Source organism: Micropterus salmoides, unplaced genomic scaffold, assembly GCF_014851395.1.
Source record: "Micropterus salmoides isolate LMB-PRFRI ecotype aquatic unplaced genomic scaffold, ASM1485139v1 Ms_hic_scaffold_8, whole genome shotgun sequence".
Classification (NCBI taxonomy): Eukaryota; Metazoa; Chordata; class Actinopteri; order Centrarchiformes; family Centrarchidae; genus Micropterus; species Micropterus salmoides.
This window is the reverse complement of record NW_024044570.1, coordinates 18,888,292-18,904,573: the sequence shown is the minus strand read 5'-3', so window position 1 is coordinate 18,904,573 and position 16,282 is coordinate 18,888,292. Positions and strand designations below refer to the sequence as shown.

The 16,282-nt window shown below is 40.3% G+C and overlaps 1 protein-coding gene across 2 annotated transcripts in view; it reads right to left on the bottom strand.

Moving 5' to 3' along the window:
• Nucleotides 1-386: 386 nt before the first annotated feature.
• Nucleotides 387-16,282, bottom strand: part of sema4ba (sema domain, immunoglobulin domain (Ig), transmembrane domain (TM) and short cytoplasmic domain, (semaphorin) 4Ba) — a 54,677-nt gene continuing 38,781 nt past the window's right edge. For both annotated transcript variants that reach the window (XM_038705705.1, XM_038705704.1), the window contains exons 3-15: nucleotides 12,042-12,202; nucleotides 11,494-11,556; nucleotides 10,679-10,777; nucleotides 9,994-10,105; nucleotides 9,656-9,772; nucleotides 8,974-9,131; nucleotides 6,254-6,435; nucleotides 5,397-5,547; nucleotides 4,832-5,042; nucleotides 4,589-4,704; nucleotides 4,026-4,183; nucleotides 3,805-3,896; nucleotides 387-3,610 (exon numbers count right to left, since the gene is read on the bottom strand). In XM_038705705.1, coding sequence (XP_038561633.1) covers nucleotides 2,838-3,610; nucleotides 3,805-3,896; nucleotides 4,026-4,183; nucleotides 4,589-4,704; nucleotides 4,832-5,042; nucleotides 5,397-5,547; nucleotides 6,254-6,435; nucleotides 8,974-9,131; nucleotides 9,656-9,772; nucleotides 9,994-10,105; nucleotides 10,679-10,777; nucleotides 11,494-11,556; nucleotides 12,042-12,202 — 2,393 coding nt within the window. In that variant the 3' untranslated portion in view covers nucleotides 387-2,837. The remainder of the gene's footprint in view (nucleotides 3,611-3,804; nucleotides 3,897-4,025; nucleotides 4,184-4,588; nucleotides 4,705-4,831; nucleotides 5,043-5,396; nucleotides 5,548-6,253; nucleotides 6,436-8,973; nucleotides 9,132-9,655; nucleotides 9,773-9,993; nucleotides 10,106-10,678; nucleotides 10,778-11,493; nucleotides 11,557-12,041; nucleotides 12,203-16,282) is intronic.

Here is a 16,282-nt window from a genome sequence, read left to right as displayed (position 1 = left end):
TTGTAGTGGGTATGTGTGTTGGGGGGCTTGTGTGTCATGTCTGAGGTGAAAGTTTGGTTTTTCAGCAAGAATGAATGGTTTTCAGTGGAGAGCTTCATTCTGACCTGAAAAAAGGGAGTTTGGGGAATTGGGTGAGAAGTTCTGGATTTGTGTTTAGAGTTTTGAGAAATGTGTTTAAGCAATCTGGAAAAACTGTGACATTGTGGCCATGCTGTTTGGTCATCTGCATAAATACACAAAACAGCACGAGAAGAGGACATGTTTTACTTAATAAAAAGAGCCGTTCAAGTAAAAAAAAGTATCCATTTGATCTTTATTTAAAAAATTAAAATAAAGTGCTTTTTATATACAATACAAAAAAGAAAACAAAACAGTAGTGATGTATGATACAAAAAAAAAATACAATTCACAATATTTTACATTGGCAGCTGAATTTACAAAACAACTTTACATAAAAACTACTTTTACTTACAATACAGGATGACAAGAGTCTGAGCAACTTGTACTGTCACGAATAGAAGGCCAGACTATAGTGGTTCATTAAGAGAGAGAGCAGACGATACTTTCACTGTGGCATTAATAGTTTAGGCTTGTATTTAAAAAAAAGCATGTTCAGTACCTGCACATATTTTACTAAAATCACTGCCACTTTATGTTTGTTCTGCACTTAGCAAATTTAATATTGTTCTGATGACAGACACTTCACCAAAAGCTGCCCTTTGTGTGTTTTTAATAACAGTCAAAGCATGAATTTTTCACCCTGCATGATTGATTATAGCCGACCACTGTCATTTTTGCCATTTACAAGAAATGTAACATAATACTAATGTTTATCTATAATTCAATATTTTAAAATCAGCCAGTGGTTATTTATGTGCTACCATTTTAGAGTAAAATGTAGTCCCTGACTTGAAGTTGAAGCCACCATAACAAAAAAAATAAAAAGTCACCTCATGAGCACATACTGTACAACGCTTACAGTATTAAATTACATGTATTCCATGTAGTCTCTCGTGTTTCTGAGCGTGGGCAGTCCTGTCACACCTGCAGTGTAGCATGTGACTCTACAGCACTACTACCTGGTTAGTTAATTTCCCAAGAGGCACATCTCTTGATTATTGTTTCAAAAGGCATTATCCATTTTCCCCAAGGCAGATTTGTTGTCAAATCAATAACCTGCATTGTACTAAGGCTTTTCAACACCATGTGCAAATACTATGCATTCTGAGTCGAGCAGTCCACTTTCCTGCATTTTTGTGAAATTGTAATTTTGCTGGCCGCATTACAACACTAGAGCCAAACTCAAGTAAGTAATATTGTAATGTATGACATTAAAAATGCTATCAAGTTCCTCTAACATTTGATTCACATGTTTGGTAGCTCATATTGTTTATCATTCATTATTTCTGAATAAGAAGATGTCTAATCAAGATAATTAAAATGGATCTATGTTTGTTACTGGATGAGAATGAAAATTATTGCCTTTATGGTTGCCTTTAAAACTATTTAAGCAAGCAGAGGGTATTTTCTTCCATTCATTAATGCTCATCAATTAATATGTATATCAAAGTTGAGGCTATACAGATATGTGTTATTTAAATCAGATTATGAAGCAGTGCAGTATTTAAATATGTATTATTATTTCCCTTTGAGAATAGTGACACACATTAAAGACTATGAACGATGTCTCTCTGTAGAAGAAACGTTTGGCCAGTCTTCCTTCATGAAACACACCAAAATGGCTAAAATCTCTTGCATACTTTATAGAGTAATGACAGCGAGTGTGCGTGCATGCATATGTGTGTATGTGTGTTTATGTGCGTGGGTGTGTGTGTGTTTGCAGTGCCACAGATCCTAACGTAATTAACAGCGCCAACACCTTTGTGCTTACTCAGTCTCGAGGTGAGGTGTTCTTGGTGATTACCCCACTTCACATTATTTGCTTTGCATAGACTGCCTATCTCACAAAGAACAGCATAATAATACCTGGAATGAGATTTTTTATTTTATTTTTTTCCCTTTATCACATTTGGTGACAGAAAACCCCGTCGAAAATCAGGCTTCCACAGAGGAATAGTTGTATAGACTAATAATACCAATACTTTAAATAAAGCACAATGTATCTTCATTCATGATTATATAATATTATTATTATTTTGGTGTGTAGTGATTGAGGTGATTGCGTTTCCTTTCACTTTATAGTTGTGTTGTATATATGCAAAAAACTAAGAGTAAACCTTTTGTGACTGGCTATCTAAAAAAAAGATCTGACAGGACTTTAGTTATATATTATGTATGTATATTCTGGTGTGAGTGTTTACTTTGCTACAGAACAGTAACATAGTGCATAGCCTCGGCGAAGGGTAGGCTCATAACCAGAACGACAGAATGAAAATACAACAGCAAACACTGTGTCCGCTGTTAGCGGGAAAGGAACATGTTAGAATATCCCTCTGCCTTTTGAAAGCATTACCAGCAGATTTTATGGACGGACTGAGTGGCAATGCTGTGAAATTCAATCGTAGTTGTGACACCACCTCTACGCTTATTACATTCCTGTGAGCCGTACGTGAAAGCGTCAGAAAGTCTGAAGGCAAACTGGAACTTCTTCAGTGTGCTTCAAATGCACAGGGGTGTGAGAGGAAAATAGAATAAAATGTACACTGACCACAGGGACAGAACAAAAAACAAAGTGCAAAATCTGTGTGATGAAATGTCTCTCCATGACGAGTCTGATGTTCCTCAGTTGTCCCTCTTATAGGGGTTTGTCTTTCTCAGCAAGAGCACTCTTTCTTTTCAGTGTAAAATGAGTCACTCCACATAACATGACGCTGGCCTCACACTATAGAGTCTTTAATCTCAGAGCCCAGTCTGACTCGTGGCCGTGGGCATGTCGGGGAAATCTCTACATGGCTCTCTCTCAAGTTCAGAGGCCTCTTCTCCGACTCTGAGAAGCTCTTGCTGTTGTCGGGTGATGAGCACTCGTGCGGTGGAGTGCTGCAGATGTAGTTGTCGTTAAGGGTCTGGTAGCCCTTGTGGTCTGACACAGACGCTGGGACTGTGTTGCCGTTTAGCGGCAAGTTCTCAGCCGGTTTTGCCACTATCCTGGGCTTCTTCTGCTGCATGTTGGGGCACTCGCCCTCCTTGAGCATGGATTTCATGTGGCTGCGGTTCCTGTAGATCACATATAGAGAGAACACCACCAGGGAAAACGCCAGGAGGGCGCACACCACTATCAGCTCATTCCAGTAGGTTTTTGTGTTGATCTGCGGGGAGCGGGCCTCTCCTGGCAGGATGATGAACTCCCCCTGGGAGATCTGTGGTGTACGTGAACGCCCCGTCAGGGTGGTGCTCTCCCACTTGGCCTCGCCCCTCACACAGTAGTTTGCCAGCAGCTGTCTAAAGCCTTCTTCCACTGACCAGCACTCATAGGTTTCCTGCCTGTCAGCTTGAGCTACCACTACTAGCCCCCCTTCTGGGCTGGGGTAATGGAAGTGACCCGCACTCTCGCTGAACTCCCACCTCCTTTCAGCCAAATTAGAGCGCAGCTTGCATGGTAGTACCTTGAACGTGTTGGCTGGAATAATGATCATCTGGCATGAAGACATTCCTGTGGAAAGCAAAGCAGAGACCTGGATCAAGTCAGATATTGCATTAAATTTTTCTTCTGCCTTATCTGGAGCAGAATTCAGAATAATACTGGTCTGACACAACAAACACAATGAAAGGCAAGGCATGAAAACATCCAGCGCATAGTGGTGCTGTGTAAATGTTTGACAGTCTAGAGAAGAGGAGTTCACTTACGTGTAGGTGGAGGTTTAGCAAACCGTGGGCTTGGCACTGTTTTGCTGCAAATAGCTGATGTGTCTGCTTCATCCACATCCTGCTGCCAGGCACTGAAGCACATATATGTAATCAGAAAATGGGATTTTCAAATGCTTACGTTTACCTATTACGGAAATGTTATTGCACAAGCTTTAAACTGCAAAACTGTTTGTACATTGTTGCGCAAAGGGGATGCATACTTGCTCGGTGGAGCCTGTCTGACATCCACACACTGCCTCCCGTTCCAGGCACAGTAAGGATCCCTGGAGAGGATGCACTCCCCGCAGCTCTGATAATTAGTGCAGTTAGCTACTGGGACCTCCACCAGTTCGGAGAAAGAGGAAACATACAGCTGACCCTGTGGAAGAGGGACGACAAAGCAGGCGACAAGAAGGAAGGGTTACTGATTTCATCCAGAATCTTCCTTGTCTGACCCTGAACTACATACAGCAGACTTAGCTTTTCTTAATATCAGTTAATCAGATTTTTTTTTGTCTGAAAGTATAAATCCAAGCAGAATTTAAAGACAAGCCAGGAGCCAGGAAGTGTTACAATTCCAGCTGTTAAAACCCCAGCTGTTTGCAGATCCCCTGAGAGAAATGTTGCATGTAATTAGCTTATTGAACATGAGGTCTGCTTTAGGCTGTGACTGTTCATGGCTCATGGAATCTCTAAACTGCCAACAAATGCATACACTGAGCTTGTTATTAGTTCACACCATGAGGAAGCTGGGCTTGTTTTCTCTCTCAGCACTCTACCATACCTTGTCAGTGTCCAGCTCTATGTGTTGCACTGGTTGGGAATCACTGAAGAGCACCATCTCCTCAATGATGTGCATCTTGTTGTTGACATTGATGGCTTTATGAAGTCTCCCATCATCTGGAAGACACAGTATAATGTGACATTAGATCAAACTCTTTGTGGATGTTGAGAACCACAAGATGCCACAAAGGGTTTGTCGTGTGTGTGTGTGTATGTGTGTGATTGTGGGTGTGGAGTGCTTTACCTGTGCCAATGAAGAGCACATTATACGCCTTTGTTGCTGCCTGGACTCGATGGACAGCGATCTGCGTGTAGCGAACATTACGTTTTAGCAGGAGAGGCTGGCTGCGGATCACGCCGTCCATCAAGAAGTGGTCTTTGACAAAATTCAACACCTTGTCTGGCATGTGCAGCGAGGAGGAGATGCCCTGTTCCCTGGCAGCGTTTGTGATACACTGTAAACGCAACATATTGAGTCATTTGCATACATTCACTCACATTGGATAATGACACTGACTGCAGCTGTACAGCACCTCGTGTTTCTTTAGCTTGGATTTTTCAGTGATTCAACTGTGATAAGCCTGCCAGGAAATGAAAGCGGCAGAAATTTGATAAGGATCGTGTTTAGGAAGAGAGGCGTGGAGTGACAACAGCTCGACAGATATCGGCAGTCTAAATCAAGGATGTGACTGGGGAGCAGACAGGAACGTATGAAACTCGTTCATGCAGCTGACATGACATGCTGGTGTGTGTACTGACATGTATGTATCTACAGGGTCTCCAGCAGAGGGCAGCAGGCAGGTACTCACCACACCAGGCCGAGGCTCCGGGATCGGATGGTTGTATGTGTACCACTGCTGAGTCTCTCGGTTGACCTCACGGTATCGCCCATTGAACGCTTTTTCCACCTGGTCCATGGTGAAGGAACACACTGCAGAGCTTCCTGAAGCACCTTTATACCTTATATCACATAAACAAGCATCTTAACTGTGACCTTATAAAGGGCATGTTTTAGACTCAAAGCCTAAACAACTCTTTACAGAGACTCGCTGATTTTTGAAACATTGTCTTGTTTCACTGCCCAGGAAATACAGGAAAGTAACTACTAGCTTAATCTGGCACAAAGCATCTCCTCTCCTCTGTTGTTTAAGATTAATGTACATGGTCCCTGTCAAAATAAATGTAATACAAATTAAATTAGTTTCCCCAGAAGAATGCCACCCACCTCAGAAATGTTATTGTACTGATAAAACAAAATGACTAAATGTCCTGTTTTATAAATTGTATCTCCCTACATCATGGTCTAAATGTTGCTTTTGCCTTGTGTCGGAGAAAATTAAATCTCTTTTATTTTATTTTATGTCTGAATCAGCCCGAAACAACCAAACATGTTTAAAGTGTGTGTAATTATACATTGCAAACTTCTCTTCAGGGAGTTCAACCTTCATTCATTAGACCCGCCAAAATTCCTAAAAATATTAGGGGACCTTTGTGTCTTCGAAGGTAGCAACAGCCCCACTTGCACTTTGGTTGCCATCAGATTTTTATAGCATACCTCAGACAAAGAGACATGTTGATTCCTAACGTATCTGTCAAAATTTGCACAACATATCTAAAGGTATTGCTACATTATTTTGGTGATGTGTGAATTAAAGTGTGTCCTCACCACTGAGATGTGAAGACTCCATAAAACACAGTGTTCTTCCAGTCTTCGGGGCTGGGCGTCACCACAAACATGTCTTGGATTATGTTGAAAGGGAAGCCATCATCGGGCAGGGAGCACAAGAGTTGAGCCTTCAAGAAGGTCGTCCATTTCTTCTGCAGAACCCTCTCTCCTCCCATGTCACCCTGCAACACAAATATTGTAGGTTTGGAGCTGTTTAACATGTGGCCAGTAGAGGGTGCAAGAACACAAGATTGATACCTGTCTGGGGAGGTGACTGTTGACAAAAAAACCCCAGTTTGATTTGATGGGATCTGACAGGCTTATAAAAGGCATGAAATAATAATATGCACCATATGTTATGTTGCCTTGGCATACCTTACATACCATAACATACATATTGTGTGTTATATTAGGAAAATAATTCTGTCATCTACTTTTTAAATGATAGTAAGAAAGTGTTGAAAGGTGAAGCTGTTTAAACTGATGTAATTGAAAAACGTTGAACTTAAAACCATAATGAGCTAAATCAATTGTGCCCGTAACACAGATATACCCCGAGGCAGCAGACTTGTAGGTCATGAAAACAATATACATCATCACAACTGGCTTAGATAAAACACACACACACACACACACACACACACACACACACACACACACACACACACACACCAGGGGCTTTGAGGAGGGCAAATGCTTTTAAATGAAAGAGAAAAAGAGGCATGGCTCCCCGACAATCCTTCTTCCCTGACACTACCACTGTGATTCGCCGCCTTTGGCACTATAGCCTTCAAAGTGATGTGTGGCACGAGACCTCCTTGACATGCAGACTAATTTGGCTACACAGATTGTACAATACGATATCTGTGCAAATTGGAGAGCAACTACATCTTTAAACCTCAACGTGAAAGTGATTTACAGCACGTGATGTGTGACTGTAAAACAGACTACATTCCCACAGGGACTCTCAGGCCTCAGAAAGGTGGCTACAGATGTTTCACCTACACAAAATCAAGAGCCTGTTTCAGTTCTGCAAAAAAGAAAAAAAGAAAAAAAGAAAAAGACCTCAGCTTTAAAAGGGAGGTGCCCTGATCTTCTGCACCAACCACACTGTTTACATTCAGTTCATGGCAACAATTATTTCACGCACATCATCTAATAAGATGAAAATTGGCTGTTGGAGGAAATAAACAGTTTTTGAAATGTGCAGAGCAGAGGACCAAAGAGAAATACTAAATGATCTAAAACTACATGAAACCCTCTAACATGGAGCTTCAATTGAGTCAACTTTAGAATTACATTAATCAGAGGAAATGGCAGCAGTGGATGGGAAGGGAAATGACACATGACCAACTGAGCTTCTGAAGCAATTACTTATTGTAGTAACCCAGGCAGATAATGAGCAACATACAGTATAGTCTCTCGTCCTTCTGGCTGAACCTAGTTTTATAATTTAATGCTCCTCTGTGCTTAAACTTCTGAATAATTGAAGCAAATGCATCCCGTTCATTAATCCCTTGTAAAAGCATCCCTTGTTCAAAAGGCTGTTCAAAAAGCCATGAATATGGCAGGCAGTAATGGCTTCTTTCTGGGCAACTGAACAATCCTGCAAATGAGAACATGCTTTGTTTTGCAAGGAAAACATTGTTTATCATGCCGTAGTTAAATCTCGATGGGGTGGAACATGTGTACTAAACACCTCAACAAACAACAAAGAGGGGGACTGCAGCCAACATAATAAGACAAACAAGGGATAAGAGAGATGGGGACAGAATCAAATTTAAAGTTAGAATTTATTTGATCACTAGATGGTATTATTTAAAAGAACTGGCACCATCTTTTCTGCTCTGTTATGTTGTTATGTTACTTTTAAAAAAAACTTATGTTTTATATTTATTTGTTGAAGCACACAGAAAATTGCATCATTACTCATTTCCTTATGGGTAATCTGTACCAGGATTCTTTATATTCAGCACATATTTTAACCATATGTGAGAAAACCCATCATCTACACGAATGAATATTTATATAACTCTGTTGACTGGATTTATTGTTTTCGAATGGGATGTCTGGAAAAACAGAGTGAGTAATCGCATGAAGATGAAGAAAGTAGAACTCCGTGAGCAGTGATTCACAGCTGGGCTTTCTGTAGTACCACCTTGGTAGATGCACATACTGTAGGTGGTGTCTTGCCTTTACATGACAGCAGGATGACTGTCAGACACACACCTGGAGAAAATAAAAAGTATACTGGCCCTCCATGCAAAGTACAACAAAGTTAGGATCTCCTTGGACCGTGATAAACATGATTGTTTTCACAGAGCCAAGCTGCAGTCTGATCTGGAGAACTGCATGGATCTTGTGCTATAGTAATCTTAAGCCATTTTCAGTTGAGTTGAGTCCTGTCTTAACACAAATATTTGGTGAAACGTGATAAGAGTTGAGGGAGGAGAGTATCTGGAGAAAAAGAATCAAACAGAAGAATGTTTTTCTGTAACAAGAGATCCTGCGTCACTGCCGAGAAAGAATGTGAGCTATACTCATCATATGTAGGCTGTAGGGAAGCTTTCTGAAGACTGCATACACGCCTGTACAGGAGTATATACTGAACACAAACATGCAAACAAACTGATAGACTCCTATAGTGATGGGAGACGGTGTTGCTCAAGGGGAAAAAGGCCCCCCTTTGGATGGACTATCTGCCTTCAAGCATCACTCACCTTACACACGCGAGCAATACGTGACACAATGGTGTTGTCAAAGAAATCAAACTCCTTCCCTGCTTCACTGAAGAAGAAGTAAATCTTATCATCATCACCCACTAGGTTGCCCTTGGGCAGGCTCTCCTGTATGTAGGCAGAGCCAACAAAGGCCGGGTCTGAAAGAAAAACGACGGGAACAATACTGTCAACCGACAGCATATGAAAGTCAGGCATCCAGGGACAGATGTCCCTATTCCCTCTGACATCAACACATGAAATGGAAAATTCAATTACAACAGGGACTGCAGACTTCAGGTAAACACTTTTCATCAACATGATCTCTAATTTTGTATAAACTTCTCATTCATCATATATTGGACAAACTGTTGTGATATTAAATATTATTTAATAAATAATATATATTATTGTTAATATTGAATTGAATTGAATTTATTGAAGGATTGCCCCTTGAGATGCAGCATCTCATTTTTAAGGGGGTCCTGTAACACAAATACATCATGAACAAATACAAAACAAAACATTACAAAACTACATATATTACAAATACACATTTACAAATAACTCGCACACCCACTCTCGCCCACACCCAACAAATAACATGCTCAGTTAATACAAGGAAAAAATAACCTAAATATGAAGAGATTATGAAAAGCATTGCCTTCCAGCCGAAGCACTGTACCTTGAAGCCAGTTGAGTGAGTTTTCTGTTTTTAGAGCAGTTCCTTGGCTTAGACTCTTGTAAATGATGGGTTCATTTCCTTGGAAATTACTGACTGTACCAGCATACAGCTCTCCATCTGCAACACAGTGAAGAAGACCAGTATTACAGTGTTTGACATGAGGGAATGGGCTTCTGCGTCATACAGAGTAATGAAATCCAGAGGTTATACTCCATTTTTTCTCCATATCAACCACCTGTGTACTGTTACTTTACAGATTCCCACAGTGGCTTATATAAATGAAAACATCTAAATAAAGCTTGATTTTATCGACAGCTGACAGCCATTCTGTGACCTACCAGCCATGATAGCAGTGGACTTGTATTCGGGGTTGAACGGGCAGCGGCTTCGTCCATCCTCTGTAACAATCTCACCAGTACGGCTCTTGACGAGGGAGAAATCTGCAGTGTTCTGGAGAAAACATACACACACGTCAAATGTCATTGCTTAAGTAGAGCTGTAACCTGCTCTGACAGTGACGGCTGTCGGTCTGTCCCACAGTGAAAAGGTGGTCAATCAGTCTTTGAGTTGAAGCACAGGTCTTCCTTGTATGTTTGTCATTGATTGTTCTAAAAGGCTTGAAAAGATTTGTGTCGATTCTTATATAATCTGATTCCACGCATTAAATATTTTTATCCATTTCCCTTTGGCACAGGAGATAATAAAATAATGCACATACTTTATTATTATATCTAGGTGGGCATGGGGCTCAGCCAGACTGCTAAGTGAGCTGAGAGGCAGGAAGCAGCATGCATCAGATTTTAGATGCCCTTCCTCTAGAATCTAATAAATAAACATCACTTATAAAATCCTGCATCAGGGGTAATCACTTTTTCTGAAAAAAACAACAACAAAAAAAGAACAACGAAACAATGAATGACACAGCTTTTTAGATCTAGTCCTCAGCAATACATGCACAGGCAGAGCTGTGCTACACACAGCAGGTCACTGCAACAGATGTTGACAGTCCATATAAACACTTACTATGTAAGCACAGGTGGGGCTGAAGGCATATGTTCCACACACGTACAGATGAGTGCTGTTCACATGTAGTAAAATCTTGATGTAGTTGAAGCAATCCGTCTGTATTCGAAAAATGAAAATGGTAGAAATGTATTTATTTGCAGTTAGCATAGATATAGGTTGTATTTATAAAGATAAACAAGGCTGATTGTGTTTGTATTTTTCCCATTTTCTCTAAATACACAGATTTTTATTTTCTTTCCTGTCTCAAGACACAGTAGTTTACATTAGCTTATTAGAAAGTGAAGATAAAAAAAATAAAAAAAATACACACTTATCTGCAGACTTCACCACAGTCCAGCAGAGTATTTCACAAAAACAACAAACTGTCATACTAGAGTGTTTGCACTGCAAATTGTATTATTAAAACCCAATTTTCATTTAAATTTTTGTGCTATTTTCTTTTCATCCAGAAATTCTGAGATTGCTCAAAAAAACCACTAATTCCTCCAGCTCCCTCCTAACAAACGAGTAATCATAAATTCACAATGTTTTAGGTCTGTATGTTTACATATAAAAGTGGTAGTGTAGAAAGCTGACAAAAGAAAGAGTGTAATAGAGGCAACATTTGTTTGAAAGGAAGGGAAAAATCCATTGTTGTAGAATGGAAAGTTACAACTTGACAGGAAATTTCCAGGGTTCTGCCCTGAGTCTGCTTCCAAAGTGCCATGCAACAATGGTGAACTTGACCAACGAGGCCAACCTGCAGTCATGTAAACACAGATTGAGCCATCTGAGTTTAGCTACTTGAGCTTTAACACCAGCGGTTCACTTGCCTGCAGGTCTTTCCCTTTGAAACTGCACTCATCTCTCTTCCTCTCAGGAGTTTTCCACGTGAGCTGCAGGAGAGAAACACCGTCAGACTCATACTGCAGGTATCACACAGCGAAGTGGGTTATGTTCACATTCATAATAATAAACTTCATTTGTATAGCACTTTCCAAAACAGTTACAAAATTCTTTACAGAATAAAATAGCGCACACATAGTCAAGATAAAAACAACAAAAACAAAACATAAAACCTGATGAAACAACAGAGTGAGCAATAAAACTAAATACCAAATACTGTATAAAAAAAAGACGAAAAAAAAATGTTTTGAGGAGTGATTTAAAAGAAGGTACTGAGTTAGTTAAGTTCCTCAGGTAGGGCGTTCCACAATTGTGGGTTCGAACAGAAAATGCCCGGTTTCCTTTAGGACTTCTGGGATCGTATCATATTTAAAACCATATTCATGTAGTACCTCTGGGATCCTATTATAACTTCATTCATATTGATACAGTATACTGTATGTGATACTGCGGTTTATAGACGCTTGGCTCTTACATTTCTGTGTAGCTTGACTGCGCTGATGTCAGTAAGGTTGAGAGAAAAGAGAATCTCCCGAGCGCCGACATACAGCATGTTGTCTTCTTTACTGAGAAGGAGAGAGGTGTAGTTGAAGACGCCGCCGACTGAGAAACTTCTGGTTGTCCTCTCCTTTGCATCTGGACAGACAAAGACACAGACAGAGGAAGATACGGAGTGTATAATTCATGAATTAATCTGACCACTTTGAATATGAAGAGGATATCATACAGAACATTATGACTGATAAAAGCCTTTTTCAGCTACTGAAGGCCAAAAATGCAAAAAGGCACTTGAATATGCAAATTAAAGCATTTGGAAGATGTTTTATGTGTGGTCATGAAATTGCATGTACACCACAGATCTACTGCATATTTTCTGTCTTAATTAGACAGACACTAGTACAATGCGTCACTCCTGGCAAGCCTCACCAATTTGTCTTGTTTCTCATGACAACCAGCCTGGAAATATTTTGTGAGATGTAATGTTTTATGAAATTTAGAATTTCATAAAACCTAAATTACAACCATAAACAATCTTAATTTTAAAGCATTTGTTCTCTTTATTAGTCACTAAAAAGTAGATAGCTGACAGGAAACAAGGAGAGAGAGATGGACGACATGCAACAAAGGTCCCTTTGGTCCTCAAATTGGGGATGCTGCGGCATGTCAGCATCTTAAAACTCTAGGCAACCAGGATGCTCCACAAAACATCATTTTTTAGATATAATTCATATAATTTCAGTCTGCTTCACTACTCATACTGTTACTGGAATTTGACTTTGTGGGGCAATATACCTACCACAGAAGATCTACAGTGCAACTAAGGACTAGGGCCTCATGCAGTATTCGATGCACCCTAAAAAACACTAATGAAAAGAAATCAATGTGTCTGTTTCTCTGTGTGTGTGCAACTTCTAAATCCTGCCAGTTCCTCATTGGAGAGAGACACAGTAAGTGAATGATTTGCTCCAACCACATTAACACTTCCTGCCTGAAGCCAGGGGTTAAATCACCAACTCTCCTAATCACAGCTTTAAAAGGTCTGTGTGTATCTCAGATTTGCAGCAGCCTCGAGGCTTTTACTGCTGGCCCAGCTTGAACAACTTGCCTTAATTGCATGCCAGCATAAACAAAAGCAGGGAGCTGATGGAAACTTGAAGTGACTGTAGCTCTGATACAGGACCTTTGCCTGTAATGTGACGAATGAGGAAAAAACAAAAGACCAAAAAAACTCCTCAATTATTGTTTTTCTCAATGATGTGATTTGATGTTTGTAGATGAATGTTGTTCTCTGTGAGATATATATATGTATATATAAAAATGACAAGGTACAGTGCCAAAATGACTGGGGTGGGGAGGGGCGCTAAACACCCTGTTTCAAAAGTAAGGCCCTCCCCAGAGTTAATAATATTTTCTTTCGATCCTGAATAGCACAGGAAACTCAAAATGGCTGACTTCCTGTTCCGGTTTTGGATATCACTCCAAGAGGCTTAGAAGTTTAGAGATGATACATCCACCACCCAAATTTCATACATCTAGGTGAAACATACTGTGAGGGCTGCTTTGTTGGAGTTTTGTAGGGGGCACTATCGAGCCATTTTCCCACACCCATTCCCATTCCCCAGTCCCATTATCAGACAACAAAATACACCCTTCTGACACCTGCACCAAGTTTCACGTGTTTTCAAGCATCCATAGCTGTTTGAAGGTTAAAAAGTCATTAGGGGGCGCTATTGAGCTGACATGCCACCTCTAAGCCAAAATGTGACATCAAATCGAATATTTACCAGTTTAACTACGGGCACAAAGTTTTGTGACTTTTTGAGCATCCTAAAGGCCTCAATCGTGTGCAATAATTGATGCTGACGCTGACTTCCTGTTGGGTAAACTCGCTTAAAAGAAACTGAAATATGTTCTTTATGATGAGAGTAATGACCCCCCAAAAAACTCAGAGATCAAAGTGTGCGTTTGTGGGTGCTAGAGAGCACCCAGGCAGCGGCCGAGCCCAATCACTGTAGAACTTTGCGATTTCTTTTATCTGTGTAAACACTGTTGTGTTCGTTTTTGTCTGTCCTCTTTTCAGGTCACTATGGTCGACAGGAGGTGGTGTGGCTCAGATCCCTTTAGATTCCCTTAGTGGGTGACACCTGAGGCTGCTCAATTGTCCACCTGGTTCCATCCTCTTCACTTATATTGTTACAATCTACATTTTATCATCTTAACTGTATATATTATGGCTTTCTGTTGACTCTGTTGACCCTGACTCAGAAGAAACTGCAACATCCTCCTCCAAAAAAGAAGAGGTGGCAAAGTCTCACTTTTCCAATTCCATCATCCCCGTAATGATTTTTGTACGAACCCTTAGAAATAAACAAACAAGTCGCTGTGTATTTTCACTTTCCAGATTTATAAGAATCACATGCATGGCAGATTCATACCCGATTAAGACCACAGATGCTGGAAGTTATAATTACAATTATGGCACTTTCCGGCATAAAACTAATACAGTCCAGATAGAGTAAGGTGTCATTACGTTGCCCTGATAATAAGCACACTATGTGGTACGTACCCTGTAGTATGTGTGACCTGGCATAACCTCACCTCAGTGGCAGTGGGTAGGTACAGGATGTTGAGAGACTTCCTCTCCCTCGGGAAAAAAACATGTTAATAGCTGTCCATCGCTGCGGCAACAGAGGGCCATTTTGTAGTTAAATCTGTCCGTAAAACCACAAGAGGCTCTGCTCTATGTACTGTACATGGACCCACTGGGGCTGTTCTCTCTCCTTTTCTCTATCATTACAGGGTAAATGGAGTGCTGCTCCATGCCAGTATGGTTCCCCCCTTTTTGTCCTCCCCGCAGAGCCTTGGGCAAGTTTAACTGTGAGTTGCAGAGAGAGAGAGGGAGAGAGAGAAAGAGCCTGAACCACAACAAAAGCTTTGAGGGATTTTCACAGGAGGAGGATATCTACACAATTATTCTCTGGAGTCAGATCACCACTATCATACTTAGCGACCACAGCTGATGAAGAAAAACAATAGCACCCTAATTGAGTATCATTAAAGATATCCAGTAGGGTTTGCAACCACACAAAGCTTCCCATTTCCAATTTCAGGAAAACATGAATCATCTTTCAGTTATAGACCTGTTGGTTTACAATGCTTTACATCATAGGTGTCATTTACACTGGGGACGCTGGGGACATGTCCCCACCACCCTTTGAAATAGCTGATTTTGTCCCCATCACTTTTTTAAAGCATTTGTTTAAAATGTTCTGAAAATACCTTGCACCAAAAAATGTTAACTAACAAATGAAATGCTTTGAGAAAGGTTTCTTTGCACAATAAGAAAACATGCAATGCAATTTAAATATAGAAGAAACAAGTGCTAAAAATATATATTATTATACTATTTATATATAAATTATATTAAATAGTTATATTTTTATATTTATGAACTGACACCTGACAACTGTTTTTTTAATGTCCCCACTACTTTTCAACACAAAGTGACACCCTTATTTAACATCATGTTTTGCCCATGTCTTAAAATTAAAATAGGACAATGTTTAAAGCTGTTCTAATCCATATTTTATCGAAATAATTACTACGTATAAGCTTTTTAGTAGCTGTAGCTATAAAAATAAAGACCTTTTGTTTCCCTTAGGAGTTGGTGAAGACCAAAACAAAGCTAAAAGGAGAGTGAATAATGCAAATTGGCCCTCAGCCTCGTTTTAACGCTATGAAGGGAGAGGGCTTCGGTGGGCTTACCTTACTTTTGTTGGAGACACCGTGAAGTTTAACTTTAACAATATTTACTTTAACCAGTATATCTTTAATGTGATTTGAGGTCTCGATGCATTAAACCAGCACTGTGTGTTGACTTAGAACAAAGCAATTTGAGATGCAGAGAGATAACAAGAAAGAAAAGTTGAAGAACAACCTCCCTCATGCTACCTGAGATAGCGTGGTTCCAGCTTCTCGCATGTAGGGGTTGGCTGCTTTTTCTCTGTTTGAGTTATCGCAGTCCTGAGACCACAAAACTCAGACAGAATAACTGCTAGAGGTTGAACAGCGTGCAAACTGTTGAAACAACATCACAAGCTAATGAGTGTACCCTACTTGAACTTGTACTACCTCCCCTTCTCCATATACACCACAGTCTCTTTAAGAATCCCCTCCATCGTGGTTTGACTGTCTGAGGTTGATTCCCAAGGGGCC